Raw genomic sequence first — 12,164 nt, 5'->3', positions numbered from 1 at the left:
CGCCACAGGACTGGATCCCTGGACCCAGAGATGATGACATGAGCTGAAGGCAGATGCTTAACTGACTGAACTACCCAGGTGCCTCTCAATTTTTTTTCTTTTAATCATTTTCCCTTCACTGTCCTCTTACCAGAATCAGGCTTTAGATTAATAGATTTCACCATTCCTGGTATAAAGTTTTTGATATACTATTTTTAGGTTAAAATAAAAATCTGGTAGCTATGGAATGTGTAACCCATAAGCAGAGTTCTAAATAATTTCCCAGGACTAAATGATTAGTAGAGAATTACTGGAAGATCTATTGAAACTGTGTGGATGATGAGCATTTGAACAGTTTTGCCAAAATTACAGAAGTACCAAAAATAATAATCCTAACCCAATATCTATATACTATTATAGTTTTAGTGCAAAACAAAGTTACCATACTTTATATGCTATACATAATCCTACAGTCCAAGAATAAATGGTGGAATTTCTTCCCAGTTTTTCTGCACTTGCAATTTAGCACCGCCAGATTTTCTACATAAATGAAGCTATTAAATATTTCCATTTCCATTAATTCATTCGCTTCTAAAGTCCCTGTCTCCACTTAAAGAATCTTCTCATTCCTTGGTGGCTCTAGCTGGATTCCAATCCATCCATCTGCCATTCGTCTTGTGGTAAACAAGTCCTACAAAATGATTATCCCTGCCTTGGTGTAGTTAAATATATATTAGATAATCATAAGCATGAAACCATGTGTCTGCATAAACAGCCTGTACCTTAGCAGTAGGTAGGCTAGTGTTAAGATAAATGACATCTATGTTGCCAAGGGACCTGCTTAAACAAACCAAGAGACGCCTGTCATATTGAGAGCACAGCTTGATAATAATATTTGATGGTGTAGAGGTGGCCAAAATTGTCTCTACAAATTTCACTGAGAGTCACAAAGATGTAAAAGCCTACACCAATGAATAAATGGAGATGACTTTTGAAATCCTGTGTTACAGTGAAAAAGAGATGTTAAGCATTACTAGTAAACAAATCCTGTTTTGCTTTTGGGTTATTTGTTTTGTTTTATTTTTAAGGTCTCCTACGCACAAGTTCAAAGAGAAAAACCTTAATCATTATAAAGTTTCCCAGATGCAGCTGGTTGACTTTAAAAAATTACATTGATCTAAACATATGGTAAACCTGCCAACAGTGTTGCTTTCCATAAATAAAATACCTGGCTTCTGACAGCCCATGCTCCTCTGCACCTATCAAGAATCATTTCCATCCACCCAATTCCTGATAGGCAGCAAGTGAATACTGTTTCTAGAATAGGCTATTTAAATTTGGATGAGATTTGCTGAATTAGTCAAAGACATAAATGCTTTTTCTTTTTCTTTTTTTTTTTAAGATTTTTTATTTATTTGACAGAGAGAGATCACAAGTAGGCAGAGAGGCAAGCAGAAAGAGAGAGAGGAGGAAACAGGCTCCCTGCCGAGCAGAGAGCCTAATGTGGGACTCCATCCCAGGACTCTGAGATTACAACCTGAGCTGAAGGCAGAAGCTTAACCCACTGAGCCACCCAGGTGCCCCAAGACACAGCTTCTTATTTACTAATATCAAGGAGATAAGTCAAGGAAGGAAAAAGGATAATTTTATCCTTTTTTATTTTATATTTTAAATTCCCTCAGAAAGAAATGATTCCCAACTGATGGAGTCATAAACTTCAGAACTAATCAACCCTTCTTTAAAATAAATGTAAAATATACAGTATTTTGTCATATATAAATTTGTATGTGTATATATACATATGTGTGTGTGTGTGTGTGTGTGTCTGTGTGTGTATGGTCTACTTTTATGAATTTGAGTCTTTAACTTTTTTTTGACATTTTTATTTGTTTTCTAAAAACTTAAAAAAAATTGCAATGGCCCAGACTCATCCATGTCCCTGAGATATATGATAGGTTCTAGGTTCTTAATATTTCATTTGGAAATTAAATAATTGTTTTTCCTTTTATGCCATCTTCAGTCTCTAGGAAGACCAATTTTCCAAGGTAGTTCAGAAGAAATAAGGGAAGTAATCATCAGTAGGAGTGATCGTTCTGTTTTTAAAGACACTTTTTCTTTCTTTTTTAATTTTTTTTTAAGATTTTATTTATTTACTTGAGAGAGAGAGAGCGAGTATGAGAGGGCAGAAGGTCAGAAAGAGAAACAGACTCCCCACTGAGCAGGGAGCCCGATGTGGGACTTGATCCCAGGACTCCAGGATCATGACCTGGGCGGAAGGCAGTTGCTTAACCAACTGAGCCACTCAGGCGCCCAAGGACACTCGTTCTAATGAGCTTCTCCTTGGCTTTTAGTGCAAAGGAAACCATCTGACTTCCTTCTTAGGAAGTAATCATTCTCTGATCTTTCAAGAAAGAAAGCTGCAAGACTGGAGAATTCTAGTGTAAAATTAGTGGCAGATACAGGAATGAAAAAATATTCTGTTTTTCTCATAGATATTAATCAGGAAATACCAGCATCAATGGATATTTCACCAGGCTCTGAAAAGGCTGATGTCTGGATCCTTTGCACCAACATCACTATGAAACTTTTTGACATTGTTAATCCTTAATCTGAGCTCATTTTAGGTCATAGAGTCTATTATATGCATCAAGTGTAACATATACATTTAGTTATATGAAAAAGTACTCTTTCTTAGAAATAATACCTCGCTGTTTACAGGGACTCCTATTTCTGATTCTGTATCCTCAGTATTTTCATAATATCTAATATTCTTATGGCATTAAGTACAGTGATATAAATATCTATTGTGTTATATCCTATATTAGACCATATGTTCCTTCAGGCAAAACACTTGGATGACTTTATTCATTATTTTAAGTCAAATCCATGACTTCTGACCTATATTGTTAACACACACACACAAAAAAAATTGGTTGGATTACTTTAAAGATTAAGACAAAAATTAAAAGGATTATGGGAAACATTTAATATGGACTCAAAGCTAAAAAGCAAATGGTATAAATAAAAAAAAGATAATTTTAAAAATAAAGTAGTTAAAAACATTATATTAAAGAATATGAAAACAAAACAAATACATAAAATGGTATTACCAGGAAAACAAAATAAAAGTAAAACAATAAACGTGAGATTCGGAAGTTTGTATATTTTACGAAGTGTTTAAGGAAATGTTGTTGAATTGAAAATTTAAAAGCTTATCAGATTGTAAAATGCAGTACAAAGTTTAAAACCAGCAAGGTGAAAGTAAGATAATGATAGATTTAAAAAAAAAAATCAGTGATAGAACATAAATTGTTTAAATGCAAAACAAAAATCTATTTTTAAAGTTAAAAAAATTTGTACCAAGTATTTTTAAGATTGCTAATGCAAACTGAAGAGAAGACAGAAGTTACTAGAAACTGAGTCTCCAAAAGGCAGTATTTTTTGGTCTCTAAGAAATATTTTTTTGTTCCTAGTTATCATCATGTTTATATCTTTGAAAAATTACAGTTGATTCAGACTTGAGTTTTTATGGTTTTTGACTTAGATGTTATTGTGAAGACAAACTTCATAGTCTATTGACAAATGAAAATAGATTGACTTAAATCTATCTGCATTTGTTTGTTTTAAAAAATGCAAAAAGATGTTTGAAATGTAATGGCAGTCATAATATTGGAAATTTTATATATTTTTTCCCAACAGCCACTGAACTATGAGAAAAAGAAATCATACACTCTCACCATAGAAGGAGCAAATACACATCTTGATTTCCGCTTTTCTCACTTGGGTCCTTTTAAAGATGCTACCATGTTGAAGATCATTGTTGGAGATGTGGATGAACCACCCCTCTTTTCCATGCCTTCCTATGTCATGGAAGTGTACGAAAATGCCAAAATCGGGACTGTCGTTGGCACAGTTTTGGCACAAGATCCTGACAGTGCTAATAGCTTAGTAAGGTATGGTATGTCTTAATCTTGTAGACATATAAAGTTTCTTATTGCCTCTCACAATAATTCAAAATGAATAAAATAAAACGTGAAATATTTTATTTCCACGTTATTTTTATTAAGGTGATTAAATTAGAATATTAATTGAGTTGTTGGCTGAGTATTGTAGCGATGGGTTTCTGTCAAATTTAGAATGCATGTAGCTATCTCCTTCAATGCCATTGACGGTCAATAGCATGACCTTGAACTGCACAGATCTGCTTGTAACGCGTGGATTTTTCCTTATAATACATGGATTTTTTAATAATAGTACTGCAAATATTTTTTCTCTTCCTTATGAGTTTTTTAAAATTTTTATTTATTTATTTGACAGACAGAGATAACAAGTAGGCAGAGAAAGAGAGGAGGAAGCAGGCTCCCCGCTGAGCAGAGAGCCCGACATGGGGGTCAATCCCAGGACCCTGGGACCATGACCCGAGCCCAAGGCAGAGGCTCCAACCCACTGACCCACCCAGGCGCCCTTCCTTATGACTTTCTTAATAATAATTTCTTTTCCCTAACTTACTTTAGTGTAAGAATACAGTACCTAATATATATAAAATTTGAAATATAAGGTAATCAACCATTTATGTTATTGGTAAGGCTTCCAATAGGCTTAGTATTTAAGTTTTTGGTGAGTCAAAATTTATACGTGGGTTTTCTGCATTATGTGGGTTGAGGAGATCAACACCTCTAAATCCTGTGTGTTTCATGGATCAATTGTATATTGTTGACCACATAGATTATATTTTTTATTTGACTTAATAATTGTGAGTGTAATTGAATGGAAAACTTATGTAGAAATATTTAACTATAAACTAGAGAATTTTGAGTCCTTAGTGATAGGAATATAGCTATAGTACAAACTAATGATTTCGGAATTATACTCATCTCTGCCTCCTGGTTCTGTAACAGTAGTTATGTGCATTTAGGAAATCATCTACCTTTATCTGTAATGATAATAATAACAATAATAATATCTATCTCTGAGAGTTATTGTGAGAATGCATCAAGCAATGTTCATGAAATGCTAAGTAGAGTTGCCTGCACCTAGTAGTCCCTCTATAAATTCTAACTTGTCCAAGGAAGCAGAAAGTGCTACTGCTCTACTACTTAGAGCAGTACTAAATTCCTGAAGATGGGAAGATCAGGTGGGAATTCTGGTTTCTTAACCTACTAACTGTACCATCTTTTAGTTAATCAAGCTTGCTGAATCTCAAATATATGATCAAGGAATAATGATGTTGTGTAAATACGTTGATAGAATTAATTTAAATTGATATAATATGCCAAGCACAGTCAGTAAATGCTCAATATTTTTTATCATGGTATGTCATGCAGTAGTGATAATGAAAACTTTTTTTGCATGATCAGAAAGGTGTTTTCTTTTTCTTTTTTTCCCTCAATGATGATACAAATCAAATGTTTGATGCATAGACAAGGCTCTTTATTTACCTTGTGTTTATACCCTTTGATAATCCCAAGGCCCTAGAAAGTTTGAAATCTTTAACAAATTTGCCTGCTTTTTCCTATCAAGTCCTTATTCTCAGATTCTTCATTTATTATCCTTAAAAAAAAAAAAAGCAATTATGGCAAATATTCTCCTTGGTATCTATGTTAAGTTTATAACAGGTTTCAATTTTCTTTTATATAAGCATTATTATTTCAGTTTAAAAAGAAATGCCTGCTGTACTTGTGCATTGACAGAAACTATTTTCTGTGCACTAATGTGTATATTCAACAATCCTATTCCATCTGTGAATATAAAAACAACACCTTGTCAATTTGTGACCCCTCTGTCACACTTACAGCAAGATTTAAGCATTTTTTGAAGTTTCAGGATAGGCAAACTATACAGTATAATATGCAAAAACCCAGCTACAGAAATTGATCTCTGATTAAAGGATAGAAATATAAGTCAATATGTTTAGTTATCAAATGAAGGAGAAGCCCTCTATGCTTCATTATTCCATGGAATGCCATATTTCAGCAATATTTTTGGCACATAATAATAAGTAAAATTCTTCTAACAATGTGAAAAACTATAGCATTGTAAAAGAGACATAAATGTGGCCATCCTTAATCAAAAGGAGACAATACACTTTGAGAAGAATAATTCATACTCTTAGTTTGATGTGAAATATTTTATAGATAATGATGAGTTTCTTTTGAAAACTTAAATTTGATATTAAAGATATATCCTGCAATATATTTTTACAACATAACACATTCTAAAAATGCTATGATCAGATTTAGAAATATTTGCCAAAATTTAAAAAAAAATCTTTCTAAAATATTTTTAAAAACAAAAAAGGAGAAGAAGAAGACTAGTTCTAAAAATTGTATCTAAAATTACCATTCTAAAATGGTAGACCAAAGGGAGGAAAAATTGAGATCAGACACAAACTTCTTTCCGTGTTATTCTATCTATCCCAACATACACAAAAAACTTTTATTCCACAAAGAACAGTGATTTTTACCCAAGGACACCACCACACACACACCAGAGGATATTTGGCAGTATCTCAAGAGAAGTTTGGTTGTCACAACTGAGGGAGAAATATTATCATCTCTGGGTCAAGGCCAGGGATGGTGCTAGAACATCATACAATTTAAATGTTTAGACAACAAAGAAGTCACTGGTCCAAAATATCGATAATGCTGAAAATGGGAAACCCTGACACAGAGCAAACAGAACTGAGTTGTCCATTGGTAAAACCGGAGGACTAATTATTTTCATGGACAGAAATCCTGAAAATACATTTGTGAGGATTACATACCACTGTGTATGTTTCACATTCTTGCACAGCCATGTGGATGTTTCAACATCTACCGTTCATTTAATAAAATAAACTATTTATATATAATTGTCCCATGATATTGATGGCTCCACGTTATTAGAAATTTTTAATTGAATACCTGCTATGTTACATACATTCTCCCAGTTTCTGGGATGCAAAGATGATTGGTATATTATCTCCTAAGGCTAATAAAGAGACCTAAAAATCCATTAGCAAATGCATTATCCTTTTTATTTTGTTTTGGTTAGAAAACTAAAATGAATCCTTCCAGTGCTGCCTTCAAATCACTACACTCTATAGCTGCTGTTTGGGAGCATAATTTACATAATATTTACTCTTGATTTTAATAAAAATGTGTCATTCACAGGGGCCTCTAGGTGTAAACAGTGAATAAAAAACAGAAAACATTAACAAACAGAAAAGCTAGCTATACTTCCACCTTCTCAGGGACCAAATGTTTGTACTAATTAAGGAAACGTACTTTGAAAAGATGTACCTTGCAATGTGCCCTGAAATACAATTAACTGCAAGTTTGCAGAATTGATAATGAAAGGGAATTTGAGTCTTAACTGGCATTTGTGCAAAGCTTTCTGACTTCAGTCTTTGTGTTTCAATTTTCTAAACTATTAGTAAGATTCCTCAGATTTCTAAGAGCATACCAGGTTTAGCTTCTGTCTCTTTTAACTCCAAACAAGAATGTGCAAATTGCAGCAATGTAATCATCACCTTTTATTTTGAAAATAAAGTCAGAACCAAGCTATTTACTAGCATTGAAGAAAACCTTGATTTCAACAGACTGCACTCACTTGCTGGTGTATTACAAATGGAATTCAGGAATTTCCTGTAGCACTGAGGGATGAGCAATCCTATGCTGGACATGAGAAGCTAGAGGGCTTTCTAGAAAGTGACTTAAAAATAGTGGTTGTTCATAGCTTGGTCTGTGGGCCAAGGGCTTTATACAGCATGCCAAAAAGTCCTGTGAGAACTCTAAAGTGTCTATATTACTCACCCCATTCTACAGATGAAGAATTGAGGGCTCAGTTTCCTTAGTGATAAAGTGATTCAGATTTGAGATCTGTTTTTACTTTTCCCCCAAAACCCTGTTTTTAGCAGCATTCTGCTGCCTCTCGTATATCTTAACAAACAACGACAACAACAATAAAAGCTGCATTTACAAAAGTCACATATCATAAAGTAGGAAGCAGGTGACCATTTTGCATGTTTAGGAAGCCATTAATTAAATGCCAGTCCCCGGATCTTGTATTCGTGCCGATGTCTTTCATACACTGGGACGAGGGATCTGAAGGTCAAGTCTCATTTTAACTCTAGCATCTCAAGAGCAAAACTGTTCTTAATTTTAGAGTCTCTTCATACTGTAAAGTCTAAGACATATACTACTTAATTTATTACAACAAAAAGAAAACCATTGAAGTCCTCAGTATTTTTCATAGGATGAAAGGCTTTACTATAAATTATATTACTAAGTATTTCCCCCATCTTTACTTCTTTTCTGCTGTGGTTCATAATATGATTTTATCTATACATTTACTTATTGTCAAGATTTTTAATGTTTTCTTTGTATAATAAACTCAAAACAATCAGAGGAAATATTAAATATGTTGCATACTTGTGTCAAATGTTCATCATGACACTATTTAGGAACAATAGCCTATTTACAAGCTAACATAATATATAAAATTGTGATCAGATTTAGAAATATATGCCAAAATTAAAAAAAAAAAAAACCTTTCTAAAATATCTTTAAGAAGAAGAAGAAGAAGAAGAAGAAGAAGAAGAAGAAGAAGATGACTAGTTCCAGATAATTAGAAGTGTTTGGTTCAATCTGTTTGAGTTTAGCTATAGTTCCACTGAGTAAACACTTATAGTGTATTCACTACATCTGTCATGATATACTTGTTTTTCCTGTGCATTTCTGAATTTTCATGTAGTTCATGATGAGACGGGAGTTAGGCATATTGCATTAATTTTGAATGCCATAATAGCAAACAATTAAAAATATTTCAAAATAATGACAAGGTCATGTTGCAAAGTTGCAAAGTAGTGTAAAAACAAATATTTAAAAGGTTTGCATGCAAGATTCCTATTCTTGAAAGGAAGATGAAAACTTACCAGGAGATATATCTCAAATATATTCATGTAAAAGATATCATCTGATACATAATGAGTTTTTATTCTATAGACAAAATTTATTTGTAAAAGTTTTTTCATTGTTAGTCAAGAAGATCTTAATTGGATCCGTAATACCAAGTCTTAATCCGCCTTCATCAAAACTATCATAGTCTTCTGGTACAAAGGAGACGACTTGGGACTCCTGGGTGGCTCAGTCAGTTATGCGTCTGCCTTCAGCTCAGGTCATCATCTCGGGGTCCTGGGATGAAGTCCAGCATTGGGCTCCTTGTTCGACAGGGAGCCTGATTCTCCCTCTGCCTGCTGCTCCTACTGCTTGTGTTCTCTCTCGCTCTCTGACAAATAAAAGCCTAAAAAAAAAAAAAAAAAAAAAAAAGAGGACATGATTCATTAGAGACATTGAGACATTTGATGCAAATAGGGCAGAGATAGAGAAAGCAGGTTCCCATTTAAAGCCAGAAGTCTTTGTCTATGACTAGTGTTTTGTATCATATTATATACGGTTAGCACATTTACATTGACTAATAACTGTAAAATGTCATGTGAATATGATATTCGAGAATGTGAAGGGACTGAAAGATGATGGAGGCAACTCTGTTCTTTTTTGTTTTTTAAGATTTTTTAATTTATTCATTAGAGAGAGAGAGCATGAGCGGGGGGGGGGGGACGGGTAGAGGGAGAGAGAGAAGGCTCAGCAGGGAGCCTGATGCTAGACTTGATCCCAGGATTCTGGGATCATGACCTGAGCCAAAGGCAGACACTTAACTGACCACACCACCCAGGTGCCTCTGAGACAGCCCTGTTCTTATAAAGATGCTGATATCTTAGACCGAGAAGGCTGAGTAACTCACACAGCTAACTAATCGTAGAGACTGGGTGAGAATGTGGTCACTTTATTAAGTGACCTTATTATTAAGGTCACTCAATTATTAAGGTCACTTATTATGACCTTATTATTAAGGCTTCAATAAAGGTACAAAAACTCTGGCAGATTTTTTTTTTTTTCCACTTTGGGGTCATATTTCTCTGACAGCCTCGTGTGTGGTGGTACCCACTCCAAATCACAGTCCTGATCCCAGAAAAAGAGCTCATTTTTTGAGTTAACATGCATAACTCATTGAGTCCTGAAATGAATACATAAACTCTGGCTTAGTGACACTTTGCCAGTCTACTGACTGGAAACTAAATACCCAAATAGCTTGCATGTAGTTTTTGGAAAGAAATGGTACTTGCTTAACATGGTTCCATAGCATTCTAGAACTCAGGAGCAGTAGCATTTGTGATATCTTAGCTACTTAGAGGCATGGATAATTTTTGTTTCACTGGATCAGGATTTTGGTTCCGGAAGTTAAAAAGCTTCTAAAATATCTGTGTGATCTATGTGCTGCCCATTTTATTGAGCACAATACACCCTATCTGGTGGCAAGCGGTCCTTATGTTTTTCTGTTTGTTGTTGTTGTTCTTGTTGTTTTCAGAAAGATTATTTTCTGGAGACATGGTTTGTGGAGTAAATTGCATTCCCAAAGTCAGCTAAGGGAACCTTAAATCATTTAATAAATCTAAGCTATACTGCAGGTGTGTGACTTTTTGTTAAATTAAAGATGAGGCTAAGTTGCTGTAATATCCCACAGGGTGTATATTGATTAAACTTTAGCCCATCTATTGATCATAGTCAGTAAAACTTATAAAAGCTGCTGTTTGGGAGGCAAAATCTCAAATAAATTCTCTTTGCCACTCACATTCTGTATCTACAAGCATCTGAAGTGTGGCGACTGAAAGAGGCCTCCTATACTTTAAGCCAAGTGATGTTTCTCTAGGTAATTCACTGTAAAAATAGATTTCTATTACATAAGTTCTAAATTAATTTCTTATAGTGAAATGAACAGAGTATAATGAAAATAATAGGTGCCTCTGAGGACTGAAATTTTATTATTGAAATGAAAAATAACGTTCCAGTGCACTTTAACATGACTAATAATTATCTCGAGTTTCTAGCTACATAATCAAAGGGAAATTGAATGCCAAATGATGAACCGGGTGATTCATTTAAAGTTTCTTCTGTTAAGGAAAATACTTGAATAAAGGGATTGACTGTTTGCTCTGACCATAACTTGACTGCATATTTGTTGATCCATAAATTCTAATTTGAATAATGAATTTTCATCATATTTCAGGGTAATACATTTTCTCTTTACTTATTGGGTTAATACATATTTACCAGAAATAAGAGATGATGGATATGTTGTATGACAGAAAAGAGAGTAATTGTAGGAATAAAAATGATAACCCAGAATTACAAGTTACAATGGCAACATTGCAAGAAGGTCTCTGATGCTAAATGGGTCCATGCATGTACCAGTATGAAATTAGGTAATGTTTGCATAGGAAACTGGTCCAGGTAGAGGGCCCTTAAGGACTACCGGACAAATCTGAGCTGGCACAAACTTAATTGCATTTTCTCTAGATAGCCACAAGATTACCAGTTCCTCACAGAGAGCATCTTACTGATCATCGATCATATAATTTCCCAAATTGCATTTAATATAGGTTGTCACTTAGTTGATTATTTCATGCAGAACGCGATGAACATAGAGTGCTGGTAAGGATCTAATGGTGTGTCATACTCATCATATTAGAGTAGCCTTGTATCTGTCTCAACATTTCCTCTGTGATAATAACCGTTTGGTCCACATATGCCTATAGATTTGTCCCAGAAATCAACTAGGTATATGATCGAGTATCACTGTATCACATCTTAAAATTATATCCAGAATAATGAGTTCCGTGAAATACTGTGGGAAGTATAAATTAATCTGTCCTTTTTTCCGTGTTTAGGTATCTCTCAATGACAGAGGAAAGTAAGCTAAGAACTTACTCTTAAAAAAAAAAAAAAAAAAAAAAAAAGGAGTTTGTTTCCTAAACTAACAAATTTCAAATACAATATTAGGAATATGTATGAAGGATATTAGTAACCCATAAAAAACTGTCTCTATCTGGAACCATACTGCTTTAAGTGAAATATGATGACTTATTGGCTTGATTATTTCTACCAAAATGGATATAAAAGAAGTAAAAGCTACTATGGAATGCCTTAATTAATTTCATAATAGATATCAACAGGTTCTTTATATTTGTTGAATGATTGATTAGTTTATTAATTCACTTCTAAGGCAAAGTCATACACCTATGACATAATGGTGAAAGCAAAAGAGCTTTATTCTCATATAGTTTCCAAATAAAAATGACTTGTATG

At 33.9% G+C, this 12,164-nt stretch overlaps 1 protein-coding gene across 6 annotated transcripts in view; it reads left to right on the top strand.

Moving 5' to 3' along the window:
* CDH18 (cadherin 18) overlaps positions 1-12,164 on the top strand; it is a 981,465-nt gene that overhangs the window by 895,157 nt on the left and 74,144 nt on the right. For all 6 annotated transcript variants that reach the window (XM_059173691.1, XM_059173693.1, XM_059173692.1 and 3 more), the window contains one exon: positions 3,679-3,932. In XM_059173691.1, coding sequence (XP_059029674.1) covers positions 3,679-3,932 — 254 coding nt within the window. The remainder of the gene's footprint in view (positions 1-3,678; positions 3,933-12,164) is intronic.

This window comes from Mustela lutreola, chromosome 5 (genome assembly GCF_030435805.1).
Source record: "Mustela lutreola isolate mMusLut2 chromosome 5, mMusLut2.pri, whole genome shotgun sequence".
Classification (NCBI taxonomy): domain Eukaryota; kingdom Metazoa; phylum Chordata; class Mammalia; order Carnivora; family Mustelidae; genus Mustela; species Mustela lutreola.
Note: the sequence above shows the minus strand (reverse complement) of the source record. Positions and strands in the feature narration are given on the sequence as shown.